The sequence below is a fragment of the Mus musculus genome, chromosome 16, assembly GCF_000001635.26.
Source record: "Mus musculus strain C57BL/6J chromosome 16, GRCm38.p6 C57BL/6J".
In the NCBI taxonomy this organism is placed as follows: Eukaryota; Metazoa; Chordata; class Mammalia; order Rodentia; family Muridae; genus Mus; species Mus musculus.
Window position 1 is genome coordinate 10,281,517 of NC_000082.6, and position 27,562 is coordinate 10,309,078.

The 27,562-nt window shown below is 48.1% G+C and overlaps 1 protein-coding gene across 1 annotated transcript in view; it reads right to left on the reverse strand.

Annotated features, from left to right (window-relative positions):
* Positions 1 to 232: 232 nt before the first annotated feature.
* Emp2 (epithelial membrane protein 2) overlaps positions 233 to 27,562 on the reverse strand; it is a 32,220-nt gene continuing 4,890 nt past the window's right edge. Inside the window, exons 2-5 of the mRNA NM_007929.2 lie at positions 10,746 to 10,908; positions 6,539 to 6,644; positions 3,939 to 4,085; positions 233 to 3,099 (exon numbers count right to left, since the gene is read on the reverse strand). Of these exons, the coding sequence (NP_031955.2) occupies positions 2,912 to 3,099; positions 3,939 to 4,085; positions 6,539 to 6,644; positions 10,746 to 10,823 (519 nt within the window). The 5' untranslated portion in view covers positions 10,824 to 10,908 and the 3' untranslated portion in view covers positions 233 to 2,911. The remainder of the gene's footprint in view (positions 3,100 to 3,938; positions 4,086 to 6,538; positions 6,645 to 10,745; positions 10,909 to 27,562) is intronic.

Here is a 27,562-nt window from a genome sequence, read left to right on the forward strand (position 1 = left end):
ACCTGGGTGGGTTTACTGATGAAGCTCCTGCGGAGGGAGTGGTTGTGTGTAGTGAGTCTGTCTTTGGGCATAGTAGGTCCACATCCAGCTTTAGTTTATAGGGAACATTCTAGAATGTCAGCCCATTTCTCAGGTATACCAGGCCCACGGGCATTAGCAGAGGGTAGGAAGGGGCAAGAAGAATCTTGCTTCCCCTGCATCCCGGACCACAAACAAACACCATACAATTATCCAAATTCTTTAAACAGAGACCCAAAATAATTTTAATGCAAATGACAAACATGGGTTAGTCTGTCTCTGTTGCATACCCCACCCCCTGAATTACAGTACTTTATAAAAATGTAAGATACGCAAACTAAAGTTCCTTTAAATACAGTAACAGGTTTTGGTCCTAATACTTGCTTCTTGGATAACGCAGCTGTCTCTGCTGTTCTTTGATAACTAGTGATAAGCACCAATTGAGAGCTGATCCTACCTAGGAGAAGGGTGGATCTGTTCTCGCTCACACCCTCACCTCTTCTTAGCATCCCAAATGCAGGGCATAGAGCAGGAGAGGCACTTCTCATGGCACAGGTGGCTGTAGGCACAGGTGGCTGTAGGCACTGGAATGCTGGCCACAGTGGCAAGCAGAGACAACCCACAGGACTATTCCCATAGCGTTGGACAAGGGCACTTCCATAGCCCTGGGGTTCTGAAGTGGGAATCTGTGCTGGTCAGGTCAGGCTTTCAGGCCTCTGGTTCTAAGGTGGTCTGTCTGTTTCCATCATGATCATCAGAACAATTTTTAAACAAGTATTACAGAAAAGCCCCCAAGGGGAAGGTATGGAGGACACTTTAGATTGGCCTCCTTCCTTGGGCCTCACAAGACAAGGAGAAACTCTACGACCTAGCCAGCAGTGAGCTGTGGAAAGTTCATTAAGGCAACAGGTGATCGTTTGCCCTGTCGCTGTCCCATATCACCTTGGCAGCCCTGCTAAGGGAAGGAAGGAAAGGAGGATAGAAGAGAGGGAGGAAGGGAGGGGAGTCCGTTTGTACTGAGGTGGTGTCAATGATGGCCCTAAAGCCACTCAGACTCATCATCCCCCCAGCTCCACTGGGACTGAGCTAGAGGCAAACATCCCCTCCCCTCAGGCAGCTTACATGTGAATGTGTTTAAACAACACAAATATACACACCCTGTCCCAGAATCACCTCTCCAACTCGATGCTCAAAAATGGAAAAGGGTGTTCAAGGGAGAAGGTTGCCATCACAGAGCTCCTGGGACTCGGGTGTTGTCACTCTTCCAGGACTTCTGAAGACCTCCCCATAGCCTCAGGGTTCAGGGCCCACTTGGAAATGACTGGATTTTCCTTCGAGGACCATCTTAAGAGCCATGGCTCTGGGAATCCTTTCCTGTCTCCCTGTGGGGAGTATAGAATGCTCTACAGTAGTATTCTCTGGGGAAACCTCGTGGGCACTACCCATGATAGCACTGGACCAAGTGGACCTCTGTTCAGAGCAATCGAGAGCCATCAGGGCTCTTAGAAGAACACAGAGAAAGTAGGCTCCCTCTCACCCCGAGGTTTTGAATCCCTGATGTTCCATCGTGGTTGGTAGCTTCTCTAATTGGTTTCTGGCGTGTGCTCTTCACTAGACTGTGAGTCTCGTGAGGGATTGTTTTGAAAGAGTATCCCTTGCACCCAACACGTGACATGACCCATTCATGTTGAATGATGGATGGGTGGATGAATGAATGGAAGACAGATCTTCCAAGGCTCCAGAAACAGAGGATTAATGGAAGCATCCACATTAGAAAAAAGGGCGGGAAGAAAAGGAGAGACCTTCCCATGTAGGTCAGGGAGGAGGCTGTCCAGCCCACCTTCCAGGCTTGTATGGCCTGGGAATGGGGCACAAGTGTCCCAGATGTAAGCAGCTGTGGAAGAGGCAGCAAGAGCTGATGGAGGCTGAGACGTAGCTAGCAGTGGGGCCATCTCATTGTGATTAGCCTGATAACATTTACAAGGTGGCTCTGCTCCCCCCGGTTCTAAGGCTCTGACCTCCAGTTATAGTGCATTTAACCATATTGCAGGGAGCTCATCAGAAATTCAGACACCCAGGCCCAGCCCTTTAATGAAGGATTCTGAGGGTCTTGGAAGTAGATTTGTGAACCGACGTGTACTAGATGCCCTACGGAATGACCTATGGACACTTAATGCCTAAACATGACATCTGCGTCAGGCAAGGGTCACTATCCTTAAGGCAAACAGGAGCAAACATCAACAAATTAGTGTGATGACCTAGCTCATGGCAGGGGGGTTGGGAAACTCTGGGTCTCTTACAGACAAACCAGGGCCAGTCTTTGCCCACTTCTTACGTGAGCTTAGGTTTAATATCTGAGCATAGATGTCCCACATTTGGGCCCTCATCATTCCACCTGTGGCTGTCAGAGTGGAGTGGGCAGGGGAAGAGGGAAGGGCAGACTCCTACAAAGAGTCTGCTCCCAAAGACTGGCTTTCCCCACCTTTGGCCGTACCCACACCACAGAGCCACCCTTGAAAAGCATCCTGTGGAGCTTGCTGGGCCTTGCTGAGACTTTTGGTAGGCAGGCATTCTGAATGCCAGCTTTCATGGTCTGGTTTGTGATCCCAAGAATGCAGAAACTCCTTCTCTGTCTCTATTCTTTCTTCTTCTTCTTCTTCTTCTTCTTCTTCTTCTTCTTCTTCTTCTTCTTCTTCTTCTCCTTCTCCTTCTCCTTCTCCTTCTCCTTCTCCTTCTCCTTCTCCTTCTCCTTCTCCTTCTCCTTCTTCTTCTTCATAAAAGCTTTTAAAGGAAACAATATGTTTGCTAGAAAAAACACAAAAAATGATTATATACAAAATGGTTATGTGACCATGGATGCCACCCTGTGGGAGGGTGGTCAGACTTCTGACACTTATTTACGCTTCCTCAGGATCATGTACATGAGGCCGCTGATGAAAGTGAAGGCAAAGGCCACCCAGGCCAGGATGAAAGAGTAGCCGTAGCTGCCTTCTTGCAGTAGGTAATAGAGTTTTCTGTTCTGTTGGTGAAGGTCTTGGCGCCGGTCTGTATAGATGGAAGCTCCGATCATGACACACAGACCTGTCAGGAACAAAGACAGGGTTCAGAAATATTGCAGGCCACACTAGAATCTGGACCTGGCCTAACACTTGTTAATGGCTTCCCACCAGCTTAGGATACAGACCTCAAGTCCTTTCCGTGGCTTATGAGAGCCCGTTCAGTCTGCCCTCCTCATTCCGGCCCTCACAGCTCTGCTTCTTCATCCCAGCACTTTTGCCTGCCAAACTGTTCCTTCCACTCCACACCCAGACAACACATGGTACCCAAGCTCAGGCTTCAAGCTTTGCAGACACCTTCCCTTTCCCCCTAAATCCAAACTCCTCCATATGGAGTGTGTGCCAGCTTCTCCTTTCTGGGTGTTCCCCAACTTCCCTCCTTCAGTGATTTTGGTGGGATACAATGCAGAAGTGCAGCACAAGCTATAGGAGAAGAGCTTCACTTTGCCGGAAGGAGTCTGTGTGTCACCTGCTAATGGTCTGTCTGTTCTGAGTTAACCATAAATCTACATGCCGTCCAAAGTGGTGAAGGAGAAGGAACTCAAGACTTCATGGCCTTAGTGTGTGCAAGAGATGAGGAGGAGGAAAGATGGATCTCAGAGATGAGAGCCACCTGGCCAGAAGGCCATGCCTGAACTTGGAATTGATTTATTGTTTGCCCTCCACTAGAGGAGCCCAAGAAAAGAAGGAGGGCAGGCTTTGCTCTGGCAGACTGTCCCCTTTCGAATAATGTATGCTCTAAAGAGTCACTTCCTGGCTGTGTGTGTGTGTGTGTGTGTGTGTGTGTGTGTGTGTGTGTGTGTAGGCAGCACAGGCTGTCTCATGTGTGTACAGGCAGTACACGCGGCTTCCAGGTTCACTTACAGGACATGAGCTGGATGATGGACGTCAGGACGAACCTCTCTCCCTGCTTGAGGCGGAAGAGCTGGAGCAGAAAGATGAGGAAGGAGATGCAGGAGAGGATGGTGGAGAGGATCATGGTGGCCTGCACCGCCTGCATCACAGAATAACCTGTGGGCAGAAGATGAAGGCTTCACACAGAGGGTTATAGGACTGTCTGCAGCCAAGCATGTCCATCCAACTACTGGGCACTGTGACACAGGGTTGTCATCTATAAACTTCACACTGAGATCTGACACCAGGGTAAGCTCATGTCTTAAGTGAGTCCACAGCATTGTGTTGGGCCCCATTCCTAGTCACTGTGCTCCGTGGGCCACAGACTGAACATACCTGGCCACCCTGGCAGTGTGCCAGGCTACCTCGCTCTTCTCCTCCAGCTAGGCAGTTGATCAAATACCAACTTAAACAGAAGATGAAGCCAGAACCAAGACTCTCCCTGCTCTGGATTGCAGCTCCTACCTATTTGGCTTGGGAAAAGAGCAACAGCCAGGTCTCAACCTTTTTAGTTTGCCTGATGGCTGGAGGGAGCTTTGATTATAAGGGCTGGGTAAGGCGTTAACAGCAATGGATCGTATCGCTCACATTAAGCTGCACATCTGGGCCCCACAGAAAACACCTGGTCCTGCTTCCTGTTTCCTTATGGCAAACAAACGTACTCTCCAACAGAACACATCACTCCTCAAAGTCCAGGATCAGGGGTAAATAAGCTGGGGGGGTGGGGCTCTCTGGCTAGGAGTTGAGGGGAATGGGCCAAAGGACCTTGTGGGGTGTTAGGAAAGTCCTCTGCTTTGCTTTCAGTGGTAGTTTGCTAGGATTATAAAGAATTGTCAAAACTCATTGCACCAAGGAGCCCTTAAGAAGTATGCATTTCCATGTTTGTAAATGATGGCTATATTCTAAAAAATATTACCAGACTTTCCTGAGACAAAATGAACTGGAACACCAGGCACGGAGAACACTTCTAAAGTCTCCTAGGGAATTTCAAAGTGAGCCAACGTTGTGACCCCGTGGCTTTGAACATTAGTAATTAAATTTTCCAAGGAGCCACCTAGGAAGGCTTATTTAAAATGCAGATTCCTCACTCAGCCTCCATTCCTCTGGGGTTGGTGCCAAGATAATATATTTTTAGCAAGTACCCCAGGTGATTCATATCCTGTGACGAAGCAACTGTAGAAACTGGTTTTGTGAGAAGAAATGACTCGGTGCTTTTAGACTAGGTTCCTTGGCGATGAGCTGCTGAGTGTGCTGCTGGTGGCCGTGATGTCCGTGTGGGTGAAACCCAGCCAGGCCACCAAAAGCAGGAAGTCAGTCAGGGGAGGGCTGTGACCTTGCTGTGGTCTCAGGGTTCCTGGAGGCCTCAGGAATGGGCTCGCTTGCAGGGCTACCACCTCATAATACCTGCTAAGACAGCCAGGCCCCATAGCAGCAGTGCCTGTAGTCTTGGGCTCAACAACTATTTCTGAGGTGTGTCAGTTGAAGGGAGAACCCAGAAAGTTCCAGAAATCAAAATCTGAATCTGCCATGCACCATACCGGGTCACACAATGAAACAACATGCAGAGATTGTATTCGGTGTTGTAAGTCATCTAGAAACTACGGTGCAGAGGTGGTGTGCACCCTTCCACAGCCTTGGGGAATCCTTGCAGGGTTTCAGAACTACTCCCTGCACAGCTACATGGGCTACAACTGCATTTGAGTTGCTTAAATTTTGGTTTTGTTTAGCACAAAAAAATCAGTAAGGAGAGGATGGGCCAGAGAGATCTCACTAGCTAAGGCTTCTCCACCGTCCACAACCATGCTGGACAACCTGAGTTGGAGCCATGGAGAACTAACCCCCACAGTTCTCTCTGATGTCCACGTGTGTGTCATGGCCTCTGACAAACAGAGACAGAGGGAGTCAGTTGGGTTAGACTTCACTGAGGGTCTTTGGCTTTTAATTTAGCCTTTCCTCCTGTTTTCACGGCTTGTGACACCAGTTTACCACTGATGCTGCAGGTACATTTACTCAGGAAATAAATTTACATGTGGAAGAAGTTGGAGCTGGCACAAGGTTTTTTTTGTTTTTGTTTTTGTTTTTGTTTTTTTTCTTTTACAGGAAAGAGCCAGGCAATAAATTACTTTAAGCTTCTGGTCACATTATTATTATTATTATTTCTTCTCCCCCTTTTTTTGTTTTGAGGATTTTGTTCTTTTTACAACTCTTTTAAAATGTTAAAAGCATTCTTAGTTCATGGGCCACACCAAAGCAGGTCTTGGGCTGCATTTAGCTGGTAGTTCACGGATTCCTGATTTAAAGAGCTGTAATACAGGAATTCCCACAGGGAGGCATGGAACACCAAGAGCAGAGGCCCAAAAACACTGCTTCTGGACTCAGCAAGCTGTCTTGATGGGTCCAGTTTATCACCACTGCTGACTGTTTCTGGGGCTCAGTCAGCATTACATACAGGGACAGAGAGCAAGCAGATAGGCCTGGGTCTGCTGAGATGGACCTGACCTGGCTGGGTCTGCCAAGTCTCAGGAGGGAGGGGATATGGGAATGGTGATGCCCCAGCCACCCACACTCACCTTCAAACGCTTCAGGGCCGGTCAGCTCATTGATCTCGGTACAGTTTGTGCTGTTGGTGCACACTCTCCAGAGGTCAGCAGAGAAGCTGTCGCCTACCCACCAGGCCTGTGAAGGGAATGGAAGCCGCTGGTTAGGGACGCGCAGATCCTGAGTCCTGCTGGGCCAAGGAGTCAATGTGGGCCCTCAGGACTCACTGCTTCTCAAGGGCAGACCACAAGTGAGTCTCCTGAGGACTTGGTTCAAATGCACACTTGTGAGTCAAGAGGCCTCAGGTCGGTTCTGAGTCTCTGCTAAGTCCCATGGGATGCCAGGTCTTCAGAGGGATCTGAGGTGGCTCATGTTCTCATGACCCATGGGAGAAATATCCTGAGGGTCAGTGGAGGCCAGTTCTACCAGAATGGCACGGGGAATGTGGAGAAGAAAGGGTGACATCAAGGGACCAGGAGATCTGATGGGTGGATAAGAAAACATGGCACATGTACACAGAAGAAAAAAAATAAAATCATAACATTTGGAGGAAAATAGGTGAGCACACGAGCGAGGCTCAGGGAGACAAACACTCGAGTTTCTCTTACATGAAGAACTGGATTCAGAGCTGTGTATGCGTGTGTGTATCTGTGTGTGGTTATAGGCCATGGGATTAGGACCGGATCAGAACCCGGAAGAGGTGGGAAATAGAACATAACTGAATTCACGTGATGAGCAGAGGCAGGGTGCTAACTGTGAAAGGAGAAAGGCCCAGCTGGAGAAGGGGAGAGGGAAAGAAGGGCAGAGGGAGGGAGGGGAAGGAAGGGCAGAGGGAGGGGAGGAGAAGGAAGGGCAGAGGGAGGGAGGGGAAGGAAGGGCAGAGGGAGGGAGGGGAAGGAAGGGCAGAGAGAGGGGGGAAGGAAGGGCAGAGGGAGGAAGGGGAAAGAAGGGCAGAGGGAGAGAAAGGAAGTGCCCCACCCCCACAGGAATAAAAAAATATAAATAAATGCTTAAATGTTAAAGTATTCAAACAATAAAGAATTAAAATGAAAACTAAAAGCGGAGCGTCCTGCGCGACCAGTGGATATTCTCGCTGCCTTAGCTTTCCCTCGCAGCAGCCCTCTCCTGTCCCTGCCTTAAAGGCCGGGCGCCTCCTGCACACCCACTGAGCCTACAGGTGTCCACGGGGCAGCACGGTATCAAGATGTCCTGTCTCACAGGCTGTCTCACAGCTGCCACACTTCCACCTGTCCTCTCAGTGTCAAGCTAACAGAAACGCCTGGGTGTGGGAGCATATTCCTGCCCCAAGGCCTGTCCAGTCCTTTCACTAAGCTCGGGACCTTGCCGGAATCTCAAAGGACTCGATGCAGGAAACAAACAAAAACGACAATTCTAGAACAAAATTCAGTACCTTTCCTTGGCAGCTCCAAATACTTCAAGCCAAGGTATCTGTGTGACCACAGCCTGGGCCACTCAGCAGCTTAGCAAGACTCTCCAACAGGCAAACCGTGTTCAAATCCCTTGGCAGAGTTGAGAACCAGAGTTCCTGGGATGGTTCGAGTCCTGGCTCTACCTCCTACTACAGTGTAGCAAGGGCCAGGACCAACTGGGGGTTCAATTCCTTCTCTGGGAACCATCAGATGCAAGTCCCTACCTCCCAGACAACCCAGGATGATGCACACAAGGAGGCTGAATACTGCCAAGGGGGTCATCAGACTGACAGATGGAGTGATTAATGTTGCTGCTGTTACGATTACACTGGGTAGATATGTGGGCAGCCCTGGGTGCCATATGCACAGTGCACGTTAACTCCTGGGATATATGACCACGGCCATCCACTTGGTTAGACAAGGAGATGTCTAGGGGAGTCTGAACACACTTCTAAGTGTCTATGAGGATGTTTCCAAAGAGGGCTGATATGAAAGGGTAACAGAAGAAAATAAGGCCTGCTCTGAATATGGGCAGAGTTATCTACCCAGTGAACTGGTATCCTGCATGGGAGTAAGCTGAAGGAAGGCAGTGTGTGTGTGTGTGTGTGTGTGTGTGTGTGTGTGTGTGTGTGGTGTATGTTTAAACACATACACACATACAACACATACACATACACACACATATACACACACACACTCCTAGAGATCCCCAACTGACTTGTGCCTTCTGAGCAGTTTTCTTCCCTTTAACAGTCTCTGCAGTTTGAAATGATGAGATGAAGCTCAGCCTTTGGGTCAGGACCAGATCTCTGTTAGAAGCATCACTTCCTGCCCGAGGCCAAGAGGGAATCAAATATTCTCTTGCTATTATAATACAGCTGCCAGCTGGACTCTGGGGGAACAAGTTATATGTTAGGGGCCTGTGGAGAGTTTAGAAAGTTCCACTCATGAGATCTACTGGGAGTCCATGAGTAAGCTCCTAACACAGGGGTCTGGCTAGTAAGAAGATGCAGGAGACCAGGAAGAGATGACCTAGGTAGGTCATGCAGACTGATTTTACTCCCTGTAGGGTAGCTGTCAACATCTGGAGAAAATATTCCTTCAACTCTGCATTCAAGCAAGACTGATGCCCAGTGAGGAAGGCCAGGGATGTTGTTAGACCATCTGCAGGGCACCAGATGGCCTTCACATGAATTACCACCCCGTTAGCCATTGTGAATACAACAGCAGTAAGCATGCCTGTGTGAGCATCTCTGTGGTAGGATACAGCACCTTTGGGAGTGCTCCCTCGTTGATGTGTAGTATAGCTGAACTTGTGGCAGTTCTAGTTTTACCTTATTTAGAAAATAATCAAGACATACAGTATGGGGTTGGAGAGATGGCTCAGTGGTTAAGAGCACTGACTGCTCTTCCAAAGGTCCTGAGTTCAAGTCCCAACAACCACATGGTGGCTCACAACCATCTGTAATGGGATCCGATGCCCTCTTCTGGCGTGTCTGAAGACAGCTACGATGTACTCATAAATAAAAAATAAATCCTTTTTTAAAAAGTATATATTTTAAAAAACAAAAAGACATACAGTATTAGGTTTCACTCCGGCACTGTCAAAGTAAGTCTGTGCGGATTGCTTCTCCTGCTCTTCTCTTTCCTCCTCCTGACCTGCGCTTGACCATCCCTACACCACGACCTCCCCTTGCATCTACCTCACTCACGTCCTAGCATCCTCTCCTCCCACGCTCTCGCACCTCAAAGTCTTGGGAGATCTTGTTTGTTTTCTTTAACTTCTTTGAGTACTTCATATACACACGGATGCCCTCTCCTCCCTCTCAGCCCTCCTCTTCCTTCCCCACAGCATCCCCTCTTCTTTCCAACAAATTCCTTTGTACTCTCAGGTCTTTCTGATAGTTGTGTGACCCACTGAGTTTAATTGGACATGTCTGCATGAGTGTGGGTGGGGTTGTTCACTGGAATCAGGCAACTCACAAGTGGCTACACCACCGAAGAGAATGTTGTCATTTGCGTTCCTGATAGAGTCATTCTGATAAGGGTGAGGTGAAATCTCACAGGAGATTTAATTTTCATTACCCTGGTGGATTTATTGATCCATTTATTAACTCTCTCTCTCTCTCTCTCTCTCTCTGTGTGTGTGTGTGTGTGTGTGTGTAGGCTAAGAACCACATGAGAGCTGAATTCACCCTTGTGTGTGAGTATATGTGTCTGTGTGTATGTGTACATATGAGTGTGTATGTCTGTGTATGTGTTTAAAAGTTTTGCAGTTTTTAATGTATTTTAGATATTAGCTCAGGCAAAGCTTTGGAGAACTTATTTTGTATTCTAATTTAAAAAGTAAAATAGGAGCTGGAGAGATGGTTCAGAGATGGTTCAGCCAAGAGCACTTGTAAAGGACCCAAGTTCAATTTCCAGAGCCCATATGGTGCTCACAACCATTTGTGATTCCAGTTCCAGAGCATCAAGATCCTTTTCGGACCACAGTTGGTATACGCAAAAGCACACAGGGAAAATATTCATAAACATAAGATAAAGTAAATAAATTTAAAGAATAAAATAAAAATATTCAATAGAGAAACAGAAGAGTTTTCTAACTCCACATGACAATGGTGTGGAAACTGAGAACTGCAGGACAGCTGTGCTCATCCTTGGGGGCTTCCAGGACCTCATCCAGACCTGAGCTCAGGATGCCTGGGATGAGATGTTCCAGAGAAAGGACACCCCAGATCACAGTCGCTTGCTCCCTGTACTCCACCCCAACCTAGGGACTCCTCAGTGGCTGACAGGAACAGGAACTTACATTGTCAATGGTAGAAATGAACAGGAGTGCCGTGGACACGATGTGGAAGACAATGATGAAGGCAAGAATCACCAACATGTTCACAGGGCAGTGAAGGCCAAGGGGGCAGCAGGAAGTCCAAAGAGAGATGAGGAGACAAAGATGGCGAGAGACAAATCCAAACCTGTCAACAAGACAAAACTCGAATCAATGACTTTTAACAGGATCTCAGAAAATGTATGACAGCTCTTCCCATCTTCCTGCTTGGAGCCTTCACCATAGCAAAGTCTGGAGGGCTCTGCAGTGCCGGATCTAAGTGGAGCAGAGGCAGTGAAGGTCAATTCAAATCTCTCTCTACTTCAGAGCTGAGACCTGTAGATTTCTTGCTTTGCATGCAGGAGGCCCAGGATTTGATGTCCCGCCACTGCATAAGCATGGGGCACCTGCCTCTAATCCCAGTATTTGGGAAGTGGAGGAGGGGTTATAATTGCAAATCCTTAGTGACATGGTGAGTCCAAGAGGCCAGCCTGAGTTACACGAGGCCCTGTCTCAAAAGCAACAGAGCCCAAACACATGGATCTACAAGTACTTGTCACACCAACAATGGAAACCTAGTGACCTGAGTTCAACCCCTAGACCCTACTTCCAAGTGAAGGGAGAGAACTGACCTCCACAAAGTTGTCCTCTGACTGCCACGTCTGTACAGTGGCATGCATACACACATATCACAAACCATACGTGCACATACATACATTTTTTTGGTGCTTTTGCTTTTTGTTCTTTGAGACAGGGTCTCAGTATGTAGTCCTGGCTGGCCTAGGATTCACTGTAGACCAGGCTAGCCTGGAATTCACAGAGATCCACCTGCCTCTGCCTCCCAAGTGCTGTGCCACAGAGTTCAGTTTACATATACATTTGAACAATGTTGGCTCCTGAAATATTCATACAATGCATGGTAGATAGGTTTTATTTCACTTTCCTCTCTGATCTCACAGGAAGACTACACTTCCCAGAATCCCTTAGGATGGGCATTTTGGGTGGGCCAGTATAGCAAGGTGACACTGAAACCTCATACCTTGGATTGAGATTATGATTGACAAAACTGGATATTCAGCCCCTGAGATTTCTGGGTAATTGTTTTTAAACTCTGATAGGACAATCTGAATCATACAGAACAGGAAGCAACTTCGAAATGAAGCCAAAGTCCTATATACCACACTCAGGAAAGACAGGCCACTCCATGTGTGAGCAAAGAAGCAAAAAGGAATGGATGCCTGTGGTCAGCTCTTCTTCTTGTGCATTGAAGGACCAAGGAATGGTGCCACCCAAAGTGGATGTCTTCCCACCTCAAGTAACCTAGAGAAGACAATCCCACAGACATGGCCGGAGATCTGTCTCCCTGGTGATTCGAGATCTCACCAAGTTCCCAGCTAAGACTTATCGCACCCGTGATTCAGTGCAGGCTGTTTTCTTAGCAGGAATGCTACCTAAGAAATGTGGCATCAGCGCATCCCACCAGCAGACACAGAGTGTCCATCTGTCCCTCACTTGGTAGGGAGCTGGTCAGCTGGTTATGGTCTGTTGAAGTCACTTACTTTTCTTTTGTAATCACAAAGCACTCTGGGGATGGAGGTCTAGCTCGTTGGCAGAGGGCTGGCCTAGATGTGCCAGATCCTGGAGCTGAGCTCAGAACTCTGTGTTTGTGTGTATGTGTGTGTGTGTGTGTGTGTGTGTGTGTATGTTTGTGTGTGTGTGTGTGTGTGTGTATATGTGTGTGTATGTGTGTGTATGTGTGTGTATGTATGTGTGTATGTGTGTGTATGTATGTGTATGTATGTGTGTATGTGTGTGTATATGTGTGTGTGTATGTATGTGTGTATGTGTGTGTATGTGTGTGTATATGTGTGTGTATGTGTGTGTATATGTGTGTGTATGTGTGTGTATGTGTGTATGTATGTGTGTATGTGTGTATATGTGTGTTTGTATGTGTGTGTATGTGTGTATGTGTGTGTATATGTGTGTTTGTATGTGTGTGTATGTGTGTATATGTGTGTGTATGTGTGTGTGTATGTGTGCACATGTGTATGTGTGTGTATGTGTGTGTATATGTGTGTCTATGTGTGTGTATGTGTGTGTATATGTGTGTTTGTATGTGTGTGTGTATGTGTGTGTGTGTCACAGAAAGACAGAGACAGAGGTTGAGAGATAAAAAGATACACACAGAGATAGAGAAAGAGACAGAAAGAAAACCAGAGATAATAAAAGGAAACAGTCACAGAACCATCTGTAGGCAGGGGGCTGCACCAGCAGGATGGCCTGAGTCTAGGTCCCCATGAAAAGTGGATAGGACACAGTGTACCTGTTAACTCCCACCCCCACCCCACGAAATGGGGAGGTGATGGTCAGAGCCTGAGGGTCGGCTAGCCAGTCTAGCCAAAATGGTGAACTCCAGGTTCACGGGAAATCCTGTCTTGGAAAACAAGGTGGAGATTGATGGGAGAAGACAACTAATACTGAGCTCTGGCCATACACGAGTACACAAGGACCAGTGAGGGGGTCCACACACAGACATGTGTAACACACACAGGGAAAGACTTGTTACTACATGCATAATATTTTCAGGGAAAGATTCTTTATTGTGGTAAAATATGAATAAAATAAAACTTGCCCCTTGTGGCTTTATGTTCAAACGCTGTATCTCCATTACCGCTCCCCAATTCTAGAGCAACCTACTGCTCTAACATGAAACGGGTACCCACTATGCCATCGTTTCTCACCCACCCAACCCTAAGTCTCTGGATTGGTCTACATGGACACTTGACAACAGAATGGCATAGTTTGTGATCTTTTGGGCCTGGCTTCTCTACTCAGATTTGTACCCCTACATTATAGCTCGGTCATGGAGACGTCCTCAGATAGTGTGAGGACCCAGCCTTCATGAAATGCTCACCTCAAAAGCTTGAGTGGCACCAACTGTCCTGCCGGCTTCTCTGATGGATATGCCCTGGACACAGGCACTACCCCCTCTGCCAGCTCTCTCTCACTGACATGCTGCCTGCCCCTCCAGTATTCCCTCTGGAACTGATTGAGGCTTGTGGGCTCACACCGGCTAGTCTCTGAGCCCAGAAATCATCACACAACCCAAGAGATGTAAAGCCACAGAAGACATTCAGGGAGGTCCGGGCAGCCATTCTTGAAGTGGCCGGCTCAGAGATTCCTCCAATTCTCCACTAAGGGACAAATTCCCCTTTGTGGAGGCTGCATTACGCCCAGTGCCACCACACACTGACTCCAAATAACTGCACTCCTGACCTTCCAATAAAAGCTCCCTAGCCAGGCTGAATGCCACGGCACTGCCATCTGCCATCTGCCCAAAGGCCGGGTCACCAGGACAGAACTCCAAGACTGTAATGGTGGTCTTCAGAGAACATAACACAAAACAAACATGCACACGTACAAAACTGAAAACTCCTAAAAACGGATGGAAGCTTTAGCCACTTTTCAAGAGTATGGTATTTAGACAAAACCTGATTTCTTCATTATTTTGGTGTGTATTTGTGGGAGGGCACATGTACCATGCAATGTAGAAGTCAGAGGTCAACTCTTGGGATTTGGTTCTTGTCTTCAGCTGTGGGCTCAGCGTGCGTCATCAAGCTTGGCAGTCAGTACTTTTACTCAGTGGGTCATCCTGACTGCCTGATTTTGGATGTACACCAGCGTGGCATTAGCTAACACTAATTCCTCACGTAGTGTAGAAGAGCACATTCTAGCCTTTCTGAATACCCCGTGGAAAAAGGCATAGCTGACTGTCAACCTTGTCTCCATTGCCGCCTCCCCACCCTACCCCACAATGCTGGTATCTAGAATTTAATAACATCTTTTAGTTGTTCGGTTTTTTTTAAATATTCTTTCTTTCTCATAATACCATTTATAGTAGTGATACACAGCATCCTTTCAAACAAACCCATTCAGGTTTTAAAACAATTAATTGGAGAAAATGACTATGTTAAGCTTTGTGCTGAGGTAGTTGTGGGAGGACTGGGAACTCAAAACCAGCTTTGGTGGCATCGATAGTGAGTCTGAGGCCAGCTCGGGTTACAGGAAGGCCTGTCCCAAAAAAAGGAAAAGGGAAGAAGAAAGACATGAGAGAGGAAACAAGAGAGGGAAGGGATAGGAGGGGAGGGGGTGGAAGAAGGAAGTGGGTAGAGGAGGGAAAGGGAGAGAGGGGAGGAGAGTGACAGAGAGGGGAGGAGAGGGAAAGGGATGGGAAAGGGGGAGAGGTGGGAGGTGTTTAGCACCATGATTACAGCTCCTGACTGGTTTTCATATGAATTCTGGGGATCTGAACTCTGGTCCTCTGGCTTGCAAGGCAAGCACTTCACCACTGAGCTCTCTCCTCGGCCCCTTATTAACTTCCTTTTAAAATGCCTACTACATTTGTTTATTTTACATGTGACCCTGGGCACGGGCCCGTCACAGCGAGCTTGTGGCAATCAGAGGCTAACTATGGGAGCCGGTTCTCTCTCTTTCCAGAACTCCCAAGGCAGGTAGACAGGACCAGAGGCAGTCAGTCACCTTTACTTGCTAAGCCATCTTGACAGCCTGTTAACTTCTTTGTTGATTTAGTGTGCTGGGGCACACTGTGCTGATCAGGGGCAACTTTCAGGAGGGGTTCTCTCCCTCCACTGGGCTGAAGTAGCTTTGGCTCATTTCTGCTGCACTCAAGGTTCCTCCTCTTTCACACAACACCCCTGCCCCTCTCCTACCACCTAAGTGTCTCTGTGCAGCTAACTGTCATCCCTGTCTGGTCATCATTTTGCCTTCTTTTTTCTCCAAGAATGCCAGCCCATCTCTCTTTGTCTCTGTTCCTTCATTTTCCATACTTCTTTGTATGTTCTTCCTACATTAAAAAAAAAAAAAAAAAAAAAAACCCAGGCCTTGGTTGCAGAAGCCTAGATATAAGTGCACCCCTCGCAGAGGGCATTTCCACTCTGTCCCTCTCCTGGCTCTGTCCTCCCCAGACTCTTCCCATGTGCAGCCTCAGCGGTGGCTGCTGCCCCAGGCTGAGCCATCCACACACTTCAGGGACGACCAGCAAATCCCACTGTGGGCGGCTAGAACTGCACGACCTGCAGGAACTAGAACAGATTTCAGGAGTTGGGTCCCCAGAGGATCCATCCCACATGAAACCAGACTCCCTGTGATGAAGGGTGGAGCTGTGTTTACACAGCCTGTCTTGGAATCAAGCTTCATGAAGCTAGCTGAGCAAGGGCTCATTAGCCCCATTTCACAGATGACAAACTGAGGCTTCTGAAGGCTTCAGAGCAAGACCCAACCCTTGGTCCTTTTCTGTGTTTCTCTGTCCTTCTCTCTCCTGCTCCTTTACAGATTCAGATACCAAGGAAAGCACAGAAGGGCTCACTGGCCCTCCAATGACACCATTCTCCAGACGTCACTCTCACCTTGCCAAGAATTGTGGGGTACTGTTAGCAAGGTGCTGTTGATGGGGAGGACTCAGGACTGGTCTACAGGCAGCCCAGGGTCCCCTCCTGTCCTTCCTTCATATAATCCCCAAGGCAGGAGCCCAGGACCTCAACTTTCGCCAAGAGGAAGTGGCTTTGGCACAGGCCACATCTGTGCAGAGAAACCAAGTGTCTAGGGAGGATCTACTGTTTGGATGGCTGATCTGTCCCTCCTGTTCCTTTCTACCACACCTCCCTATAACTGACACCAAGGCCTGGGCTAGGACCATTACCAGAAGATAGACAGATAGACACAAGAGCAGGCTGGAGTTGTGGAACCTTCTAAGGCAGACCTAAGTTAGCTGGTGAGATCTGGGCAAGTCCAACCCCCTCCACCCATAGTCTTGCCCCACGGGTACTGGCCTAGCACTGGGAAGGGTGAGCCAGAGAAACGCTGGGCCCAACAACTGAGGAAATCTGGTACCCACCCTGAGCTTGTGCCTCCACCCCAGGCGCCTAGAGCCCGGGCCTCTTGCACTCCCTTAGCATGCCAGCCGAGAGTGGCTCTGGCCTCTGTTTTCAGGAAAACAGAGCACAATGCAGCCTCCTGGGCTGGTGTCTGGACACCAGCCAGAGGGAATGTCGAGGCTTCTGGGATGCCTTAGGGACAGTGGAAGCCCACAGACCCTGGACAGTCTAGCTTCACGCTCAGGCTTCACTCTGGGGCTCTTAGCTAAAGGCCAGTATTTGGCTCTGTCCGGAAATGGCCACAGGCGGGACACTGGAATTTGGCAGAGCCCCAGTGCAGAAGCCTCAGAGACTGAATGGCTTGTCTGCACCCCTGTAGGTCTCCCATCCCAGTGGCAGAGTAACCATAGCATCAGCAATAAGGACAGCCAATGTGCATTGCCCAAGTATACCAGACTCTCCCAAAGGAGCCATTGTTCATGAAATGAACACTGATTGGGCACCTGCTGTATACCAGGTACTCGGTGACATGTGAATACCTGAATACTGTGAGTTCTGTGCATCTAGGAGGTTCTAGCCCCAGGAAGTCCAAGAGTACATAAACAAACAGATGTGGCTTGCCAGTGCACATAGTGGTATGGTAGGCCCTGGGTGAAATAAATAACACCCAAGCTTGGTCTCCAAGGTTCGCACCAGAGATGCTGAGATGAACCTATGCAAGGGGAGCATGTGCCCAACAGGAGCTGAACCTCCGGCTGGCAGAAGCTTAACAGACCTGAAGAGCTGTGGGGCAGCCATGGGGAAAAAGCCCCAGGCCCAGATTGACTCACTGGTTAACTCAGCCAAACATTTAAAGGGGAATAACCCCAATTCCAGGAAGCCTAACAGAGGGCAATGACTGTCCCTACCACTGGCCATTGTGAAAGGCCGACATGACTGGACAACCCTATAAGAATGGCCAGCCCTGAAAACATATAACAGTAAAATCACATGGGCTGATTAGGAGTAAATATATATATATATATATATATATATATATGCATGCATGCAATAACAATTAGTGAAAAAAGAAGCCATGGATTTGAAGGAGAGCAAGGAGAGGCATACGGAAGGGTTTAGAGGGAGAAAAGGAAACAGAAAAATATTATAATTTGATTATAATTGAGAGAGAGAGAGAGAGAGAGAGACCAGAGTCCCAGAGTCCCTCATGTACATGAAGGAAAAGGTTAATAGTTTCAGCAAATTAGAGCATGAGCATGTGTGTGTGTGTCTGTGTGTGTGTCTGTGTGTGTCTGTGTGTATCTGTGTCTATGTGTCTGTGTGTGTGTGTGTGTGTGTGTGTGTGTGTGTGTGTGTGTGTGTATCTGTGTCTGTGTGTGTGTAGGTGGAAGGACAATTTTGGGAACGAGTGTGTGTAAAGTCTGAGACTCAGACTCAGGTTGTCAGGTTTGGTGGCAAGCACGTTTACTCACTAGGTCCCACACTGTGGGATCCGGGAGGTGGGCCTGGCTGGAAGGAGGTAAGGAGGGGTGAGTCTTTGAAGATGAGAGCCTGACCTTCCTGAGTTCCTTCATACTGCCTGCCTCCCAGTCCACTAAGACCAAGGAACCCGGGCCACACACTCCTATTGCCACGCCCTCCCCATCGCCATAGGTTGAAATCCCTCTGACATCATAAGTCAAACAGACCTTTCTCCCCTTCAGCTGTTTCGGTCAGGAATGTAAAAGTAACAGCCAGCCGTGCAGGATCCGTCCCACCACGGAACCCCAGCTGATCTGGCTACTTGTTTATCTACAAAAAGTGGCAGAAAGAAAGCTGCCCAGCTTCTGACCCACAGCTTTAAGAGGTGCATATGTCCCCACTCCTTGTCCTCTGTCCTGAGGGCCTGGACAAGGTCAGACTGGCTAGCTGAAGTATAATAGGCCACATGGTTCAAAGACAGGCTATTCTAGAAAAGACATCCCTACCCTAGCTGTACACAGAGGCTCAAACCCTAACTTTTCTCTCCTTCCCAGAGCCCAACTGAACACAGCCCAGAGTGCCCACCTGGGAAATCATAAACCAAAAAAGCCGAGTTTTCTGTTGAAGTTGTTACCCTCTGGGAAGATTTTTATACAGCAAGAGCTGATGGATACTCAGAGACAACACTGCTTTATTCCAGTCAGAGTTCCTCAAGGACAGAAACCACTTCACATCTCCCCCAGTGGCAAGGCTGCTCGCAAATACTTGTTAAGTTTACTTAATGCTTAATACTTGTGGAGGTTCTAGCAGGGAGCACAGTTACTCTAAACCCTTGAGTGTGGAGGTCAGCCCTCCTCTATCATAGAAAACTACCCTCAACAATCCAGGATGACAAGTATCACAGCCAGATGACCTCACACACAATACTTGTTGAATAATTACTGTTATTCTACCAGTGACTGCTTCCTGCCCCAGACAATGACAGTGCTCACCCCTGGCACCCAAGGGGCTTCCTGTAATTAACACTGTTCAATAAACCCAGCAGGCATCCCACAGAGGGTGCTTACAGGTATTTGTGTGTGTGTGGTGGGGGCTGGCTTGGAAGGGGTTCCTAGGGGTGGGTGAGCCCCAGATTCAGGGTGCTCCCAGTACATGCACCCATTAGCAATGTTCTTTTCATTCTAGAGCACTTACTATTAGTGACTTGGAAGTAATCCCATATGAATTCCTTTTAATGGCCACTTCCTCTTTCATAAGGGACAAGAGCTGTCACTTCTATAGATGGGTTTTGCAGGCAGCTCATTTAGGAAACCAGCTATCCATCTGATTAACTAGTAAGTCAATAGAGGAAGGAGCCATGAATCAGTCCAGTGGCAGGAAGTAACTCCTGCAAAAGGAGGTTCAGACACAGGCTGGGCTGGGGATGTGGCTAAGGTGGTACAGCACTTGCCTAGCATGCACAAAGATCTGTGTTTGATCCTCAACACCACATAAGACTGGACATACATAGTGGTACATGCCCAAGAACCCGATACTTGGAAAGTTGAGGCAGGGGGATCAAGAATTCGATGCCATTCTTGGCTATACAGCAAGATTGACACCAGCAGAGGTTTACCAAAGACTTGTATAGTAAATAATTAATAATAATAATAATAATAATAATAATAATAATAATAATAGACAGCCACAGACTGGAGCCGGGTAGACTGAATGGGTCTATTGTATAACTGTTGTGCCTTGGTTTCCTCATTCAAAAACAGTGCGGGTGACATGGATATACCCACCTCTGGGACTACTGGGAGATAGTTAGATAAAAGTGATCTTATCAGAGCTGGCTCCTGGCTATGCTATGGGCCTGCGGTCATCACCAGTCAGGAAGTAGACCCTTGAGAGCAGAAGTACCACAAACAAAGCCACACCCATGGTAAAGATCCACGAGGCTGACTGAGAGAGCACCTTGATTGTAGAGAGCTGGAATGTGGTGAGTCTAGATTACCTTGCTCTGTCTTTAGTCCTCCTGACAGCAATTCATGGGTGTTAGACTGGACATCTTGTGACTGTCAGGTGAATCCTCTTGGAACATTCAAGCTTGCCAGAGTGGCAGCCACCAACCACAGGATCCGAGGATGTCAGCAGACAGTGAGACCTCTTGCAGAGCTCACCTCTGGTACCTATCTGCCACCCTCACCAGTGTATCTGGAAAAAATGCCTTGATTGGTGACCTCCTGTTGTTCTGTGACTACAAAGAGCTCATGTAACCAATTCCACTGGAAAGCATCATTCAGGGCAACCAGAGCTTATGTTCCCTGGGCCACTGCTGTCATTCTCTTTGGACCTATAGCTGTGTTTTGCATAAACTCCTTGGAATCCCCTCTCCCATCTCCCGGCTTTCCCCCACTGCCAACTTTATTTGCCCAGTACCCTTGCAGGGCAGTCACCAGGAGAGTAAACCATCTGGGCCATCTTTAGGAGGACGGGGAACAGGCAGCTGTCATGGGGACAACAGGGATGTTTAGGAATCACCCTAGCGGGCCCACATGGACATCTGCCCACAGGACATCTTGTCCCTAATGTCCAAGTACTGTGCAATGAGCAGTCAGACATTTGCTCACTTCTGAAGCCTGCAGCTTTATAAGAGGAAGCATCTGCTCACTAAGGAAAGCCCTCAAAAGCGCGCTGGGAGTCACATAGAAGCAAGGCCACCTATGGGCATCCAGACAAATCCCTCACTGCTGAAGAAGGTCCAAGTGCCAGGCCAGCTAGTTCTCTGCTTAAACAAGATGCCAAGTGTGGATGGGAAGTTTTCAAATGTGTTAGCGCCAAGCCAAGATTTCCTCTTGAAGGGTCGAAGGGGAATTGAAGAAAGATTTTGCTTTACTTAATGCTACGTGCCTGGTCCCATTAAAGTGTTGGGGAGGGAGCGGTAAAATGGCTAGGCGGGTAAAGACACTTGCTCCACGCCTGACCATTCTAGTTCAATCCTCAGAACCCACACAGGAGAAGGAAAACTGACTCTTACAAGCTGTTCTCTGACCTTTACACATGTGCTTTGTCAAGCCAGTGCCTGGCCACATCCACACAGACATAAGTAAGAAGCAGCCAGTGGGAACTCCATTTCTGCTGTTCTTTGTGGTACTGAGGACTGAACTGCCTGCATGCTGGGCAAACACCCTACCACTGAACCATACCTCCAGGTTCCCTGACCTACAGTGTAAAAAATAAATTCTGAGATAGGGTCTTACTCAGCTACTGAAGCTAGTCTTGAGCAAAACTAGTGTTTCTCCCGCTTCAGCCTCCTGAATAGGAGAATTTCAGACCAGAGCTATCAGGTCCAGTGGGAGTGTGCTATGGTTTTCTGGAGTGTGTTAAGTTTGTCTGGGTATTGCTGAGAAGGTAATTGCGATAAGGTCCACATTTGAACCCATCGGCTTTGGAGCAACCAGAGAGCCTTTCCAGACGTGGATAGGTCTTGTCTGATCAGCTGAAGGCCCAAGTAGCTCAAAAGGCTGATCTCCAATAAATGAGGGAATCTGCAGGCAGCGACGGCAGTGGGCTGAAGACTGAGTTTATCCCTAAGATCTGCAGGACAAAGGAGAACTCTGCCTCCTGAAGGTTGTCCACTGACCGCCCTTAAGAATTTTTATTACATTGATTACTGTGTATGGGTGTGCGAGCGCCACACGGCACATATGTAGAGGTCAGAGGTCAACTGGATGGGGTCTGCGCTCTCCTGCCTCCTTTATGTGGAGTTCAGTAATTGAACTTGGGTTGCCAGGCTGGCTCAGCAGCTGTCTTGACCCATTGGGCAATCCCTGGTCCTCAAGGAATAATATTTTAAGGACCAGTTGCTCTATATTACGAATTGAGGTTGCATTTAGAATATGTATACACTTTATAAAGAGTTTATACTTTTATATACTATATGTAAAAAGAAGCTGAGCCTCCCAGACACAGTGTTCTTTTGAGACTCAGGAAAGAATGCTGTCTTCTGGGAGTTTTGTTTTGTTTTTTCACTGTGGTGGATAGAATTCCAGGCCCTCCCATGCCAGGCGGGTCCTTGCCCAATGCCCCCATGCATCTACAGCTTTATTCTTGCTGTCTCACTACATTATTCAGGCTGACCAGGAATTTTCTCTACAGCCCAGACTGGCCTCGAACCCCAAACAGCTGGAATTGCAAGTCTGGATCACCCAGATTGGCTTGTTTTATGTTTCTAATACCAAGACCCCATTGGTGCACACCTACCATGAACACTGTCAAGGAAGGCAAGCTCTTTCTCTGGCCCGTTTTCACCTCCTTTATCTTCAACCAACTCTGTCTCTAAGTATCCTGGGGCAGGTAAGCACCTGCTAAGCTAAGTGGACCTGGACTCCTCAGCAGGCCGAGGGACTGGAGGCAAGCTGAAGTGCACGTGTCAGTCCCTGAGTGGCAGCAAAGACTGGGTGCCATGGGAGCAGTCTTTAAGACTCCTCTGGTGAAAAGTGACAGGAGGCAAGGGAAGCAAGCTGGGCTTGCTGAAGACCCACCTGTGCCAAGCCTGCAGGAGGTTCCAGAAGGTGAGCAGCACTAGTGTTGCCCAACCCTGAGACTCAGTGCCTGGGCCTTACTCCTGTGTCCACAAGCGCAGACCTGGGACAGGGGTAACAGCACAGTTTCCAGAGGATAGATGTCATTCCATGCTTTCAGCAGCTGGGAAGACAGGTCCTCAGCCAGTGATGGCTCCAGGGTAGACACCATGAGTGTCAACGTCCCCTTGCATCACTTACTGTTCAGATTTCCCTTTAAAACAGGTTAAGTTTACACGTGTTCCTTTCTTCTTCTTCTTCTCCCCAGCAGAATCTCACATAGCCCGGGCTGCCCTTGAACTGGCTATATACCTCAGAAATCCCCTGATTTCTGCTTTCACCCCCCAAGTGAGGAGTTACAGGTGTATCCCTCTGTCATGCTGTCTAGTGGCATTTTAGGAACACCCAAGAGTAAATATGACATGCCACCTTTGTTTTTGAATATTTCTTGTTTACTATAGAGATCATCTCTAAGTGGCTTCAGGTACTTGGACTCTACCCGTCTGTGCCTGTGATTAAGCCCCTTTAGGCCCTGGCTTGGAAGAGTGACCTTGTGTCTCTAGGATATAAACAGGTGTCACATGGTTTGCTGTGACCCCAGCAGAGCGAAGTGTGTGTATGGGGTGGGGGGTGGCAACAGCCCTGATCCTGGCTGTCATCTCTGCTATCTCCCATGCCCTCCCTTCTGAGACTCCTCCCCAGGGGCCCAAGAAGGCCTGTGTACCTGTGCCGGCAGGGGGGATGCAACCATGAATTCTGCAGACACAGAAGCAAGGTCCCTGTGCCTGCCATCCCTAGCCACTCAACACAATGCCACTGAAAGTGACCAGGAAGGGAGTGTGCCCTAAGGAATGTGCTCCTCTGAAAGGAGGGAGCACCCACTGCTCACAGCAGGGGAAAGGAAGGAAAGCTAGCCACTGTAAAAGCAATGGTAAGGGGGTTACAAGCTGGAGCCTGCTGGTGGTGCACGCCTTTAATCCCAGCACTCAGAAGGCAGATAGATGGATCCTTGAGCTCAAGGCTAGCCTAGTCTACAGAGTGAGTTCCAGGATAGCCAGCACCACACAGTGAAACCCTGTCTCAAAACAAAAGGGGCTGGAGAGATGGCTCAGCGGTTAAGAGCACTCACTTCTTCTGAAGGTCCTGAGTTCAAATCCCAGCAACTACATGGTGGCTCACAACCATATGTAATGAGATCTGACTCCCTCTTCTGGAGTGTCAGAAGACAGATACGGTGTACTTAAATATAATAAATAAATAAATAAATAAATCTTTTTAAAAAACAAAACAACTACAAAAAACAAACAAACAAACAAACCAAGAGTTGGATCCTGCAGGGACCTGTCTACTTCGCATAGCCCAGGTAGGGTGATAAATGCCTGTAATCTCACTGCTCCAGAGTTGGAGACAAAGATGACCAGTCTTCCCACTGCATTAGAATGTGAGGTCAGTCTGCTTTCCAGCTGAATTCCAGGATACCACAGGACACAGGATATCCTAAGAAGAGCCCATAATCTCAGATCTGGAGGCTGTCAGTTCAAAGCCAGCCTGGGCAATTCAGATCCAGTGTCAAACTTCTAAAAAGAAGAACGAGCCGGGTGTGGTGGTGCACGCCTTTAATCCTAGCACTCGGGAGGCAGAGGCAGGCAGATTTTCTGAGTTCAAGGCCAGCCTGGTCTACAAAGTGAGTTCCAAGACAGCCAGGGCTGTACAGAGAAACCCTATCTCGAAAAACCAAAAAAGAAAAAGAAAAAAAAAAAAAAAAAGGAAGAAGGAGGAGGAGGAGGAGGAGGAGGAGGAGGGCCAGGATGTAGTTCAGTGACCGAGCTCTTGTCTAGCATTGAGCGCTGGGTTCAATCCACAGGACCACCAAAGCGAGTCAGAGGAACTAAAGTCCAGTGACCACACACAAAGGTGGCCAAGGGCTGAATATCAACAGAAGCTGATGAGTTTGAGAAAGGAGGCAGTTTGTGCCCAGCACTCCTGGGGGACCTGAAAAACCACCTGTGAATGGCCATACCCTCCCAAGGGGCTGATGTCACTCCTGCCAGTGGGAACTGGAAATTGCATTTTATCACTGCTCTCTGGGCGGTTTCTGATGGGCAGCCAGCCAAAGACTTTGGAGCCAGATCATGCAAAGCCTCATTTCGGGGCGGGGGGGGGGGCCTTTATTTTAGAAGCAATTGAAACCACTGAAGTCTCTCAGGAGAGTGGGTGAGAGCCACTTGCCAGCTTTGCCTCTGATACTTCTGGGCAAGTATGGAAGGTGGCTCTCAGGGCCAGGACAGACATGGGGACAATCCATCTGTGCCTACTGTGAAGATAAAACAAAGGATAGAAAGGAATCAAAAGTTTGGATAGTCTATCAATGAGAAAGACGATGGTGTCTAGGCCAAGATAGTGACCCTGGTGAGCGAGAGGGGAAGGGGTCAGAAATAGGGCCTGCAGGGAAAAGTGAAAGACAGGTGCTGGCAGCCATAGCCAGTCAGTGATGCTGTTAGTGGGCTCACTAAGGGCTAGGAAATTCGTTCTCAGCCTCCTTAGGTACTTGGGTCCATGGTCATCCGACTGGACTTTAAGTCATATTCTATAGTGACAAAAGGTTTCCCTGACACCTTTGGACTTAAAAAAGAACACATTATCTCATGACATTAACTGTCTTCGAAGGCTGGGCTTGTAAAGGGCGGGCTGGGAGATGGCTCAGTTGATAAAAGTGGTTGCCTTGCATAGGAAGACCTGAGTTCAGTCCCCAGAATTTGCTTTTTAAAAAGGCTTTGAATACTGGTGCATGCTTATAATCCAAGTGTTGAGAGGTTCACCGGCCATCCAGTCAGTCTACTTAGAAGGTTCCAAACTAGTGAGAGACCTTGCCTCAAAAACCAAGGTGGACAACACCTGAGGAACAACAGCAGAGGTCATTTTTGGCCTTATGCACATACATGCCAACACACACACACACTTCCACATACAGAGTGCGCTAAGAAGCAAAAGAAAGAGGTGACATGTCATCTTATCCTAGCCCTGGAGGACTGAGATCACCTATATTTGACATCCAGGATGCCCATCAGGACTTGCAGACCAAAAGAACATTCTGGACCCAAAAGACCAGATTATTTCAAGAGGAAAAAGCATATGTCGAGTTTTGACAGAAAGAATCGAAGGGAGATTGGTGTGTCTGATGGCTCCCGGGAGCCCCAGCAGCAGATCCTAACTTGCAAGCTGTGAGATTGGAGCATGTTCCTTGACAGGCTCATTCATGAGAACAGAGATAATAACAGTTTCTACCCTTAAATGAGTGCAGGGAGGTTCTGCACGTGGCCGGCAAACTGCTCTAAAGGCAGCAACGATAATTACTGTCATTACTGCTGATAACACTGCTAAGTAGGGGCCATTTTCTCCTGCTTTAAATAATGCCAAGCTAATGCTTAGTGTGAGACTCAAGTCTTCACCCATCTGCTTGAGATTTCTGCCAACCCCTGAACACCTAATCCTGATGCTGTCACCTGCTTGGGTGACTGCCACACAAGTACTAGTTAGTCTTTCTTCTCCAAACCACTGCTAGTATCCACAGCAGCCAGAACAGAACTTATCTTATGTACTGGGCATCCACCATGTGCCATACCACAGAGATGCCCACAGGGCTAGATGACAGCTCAACTCACCGTCTTGTTCCCAGATGACCGTGACTGCCTTTATCCAGCTGAACCACTCCACCCCCACCCCCAGCCATGAGCACCCTGTGTGGCTCCTGCCTTCACACCTGTGAAACCCACTGCTCCCCCCCAGTGAAGGAAAGACCAACTCATTGGTCTTTCTAAGATTCAGACACAGATCTCTGCTACAGATGAAACAGGAAGCCCTTCACTCATTCAGCTATACCAGTTCCTTGGCCTCCCTTTCCTCAGTGGCTAATCTAGATGATGCTCGATTCTGGGCATTGTTCCTTTAATAAACACAATTCATATGAGGGCACAGAGCATGCAGTGGGAATTCTGTTTCTTTTTATATAAATAGTACATGCTTTGATATATAGCTGTTTTGGTAGTTGTTCTCTCTCTCTCTCTCTCTCTCTCTCTCTGTGTGTGTGTGTGTGTGTGTGTGTGTGTGTGTGGTGAGCATGGGCGCACATGAGCATATATGTGGACATCAGAGGTCAACTTCCAGGGTGGGTTCTTCCTTTCCACCATGGATCCTGAGACTCTAATTCAGGCTGTCATGCTTCCACAGCAAGAACTGTTTACCCAGCTGTCCATTTTACTGTCCCTCGCATAATGTGTGTGTATGTGTATCTGTGTATGTGTTCATGTGTGTGCAGATACAAGTGGCTCATGTGCGTGTGAGGCCAGGGGACCTCAGTACATGTTACTTCTCCCTCCTTCCTTCCCTCTCTTCTTTTCTTTTCTTTTCTTTTGAGACAGAGTCTCTCACTAGTCTGGACTTAGCAATAGGCTAGGTTGGCCAACCAGCAAGCCCCAGGGATCCACTACCTCTGCTGGCCAGCACTAGGAAGGCAAGCACATTCAGTCTTTTGTTTGTTCGTTTTGTTTTTTCTTGTTGTTGTTGTTGTTTTTCAATGTGAGTCTTGGGAGTCAAACTCAAATCTGTTTTGCTCTTGTTTTCTGATGGAGCTATCTCCTCATCACAATAATTTTATTTTAAAAAATTCAGTAATGCACTGGGCAGCAGTGGTGCACACCTTTAGTCCCAGCAATCAGGAGGCAGAGGCAGGCAGATCTCTGTGAGCTGGAGGTCAGCCTGGTCTACAAAGTGAGTTTCAGGACAGCCAAAGCCATACAGAGAGATGCTGTCTCTGAAAACAAAACAAAACAAAACAAAGATCATTAATGCAGCCCTGTGGTAGAGCACCTTTCCCTATAAGTCA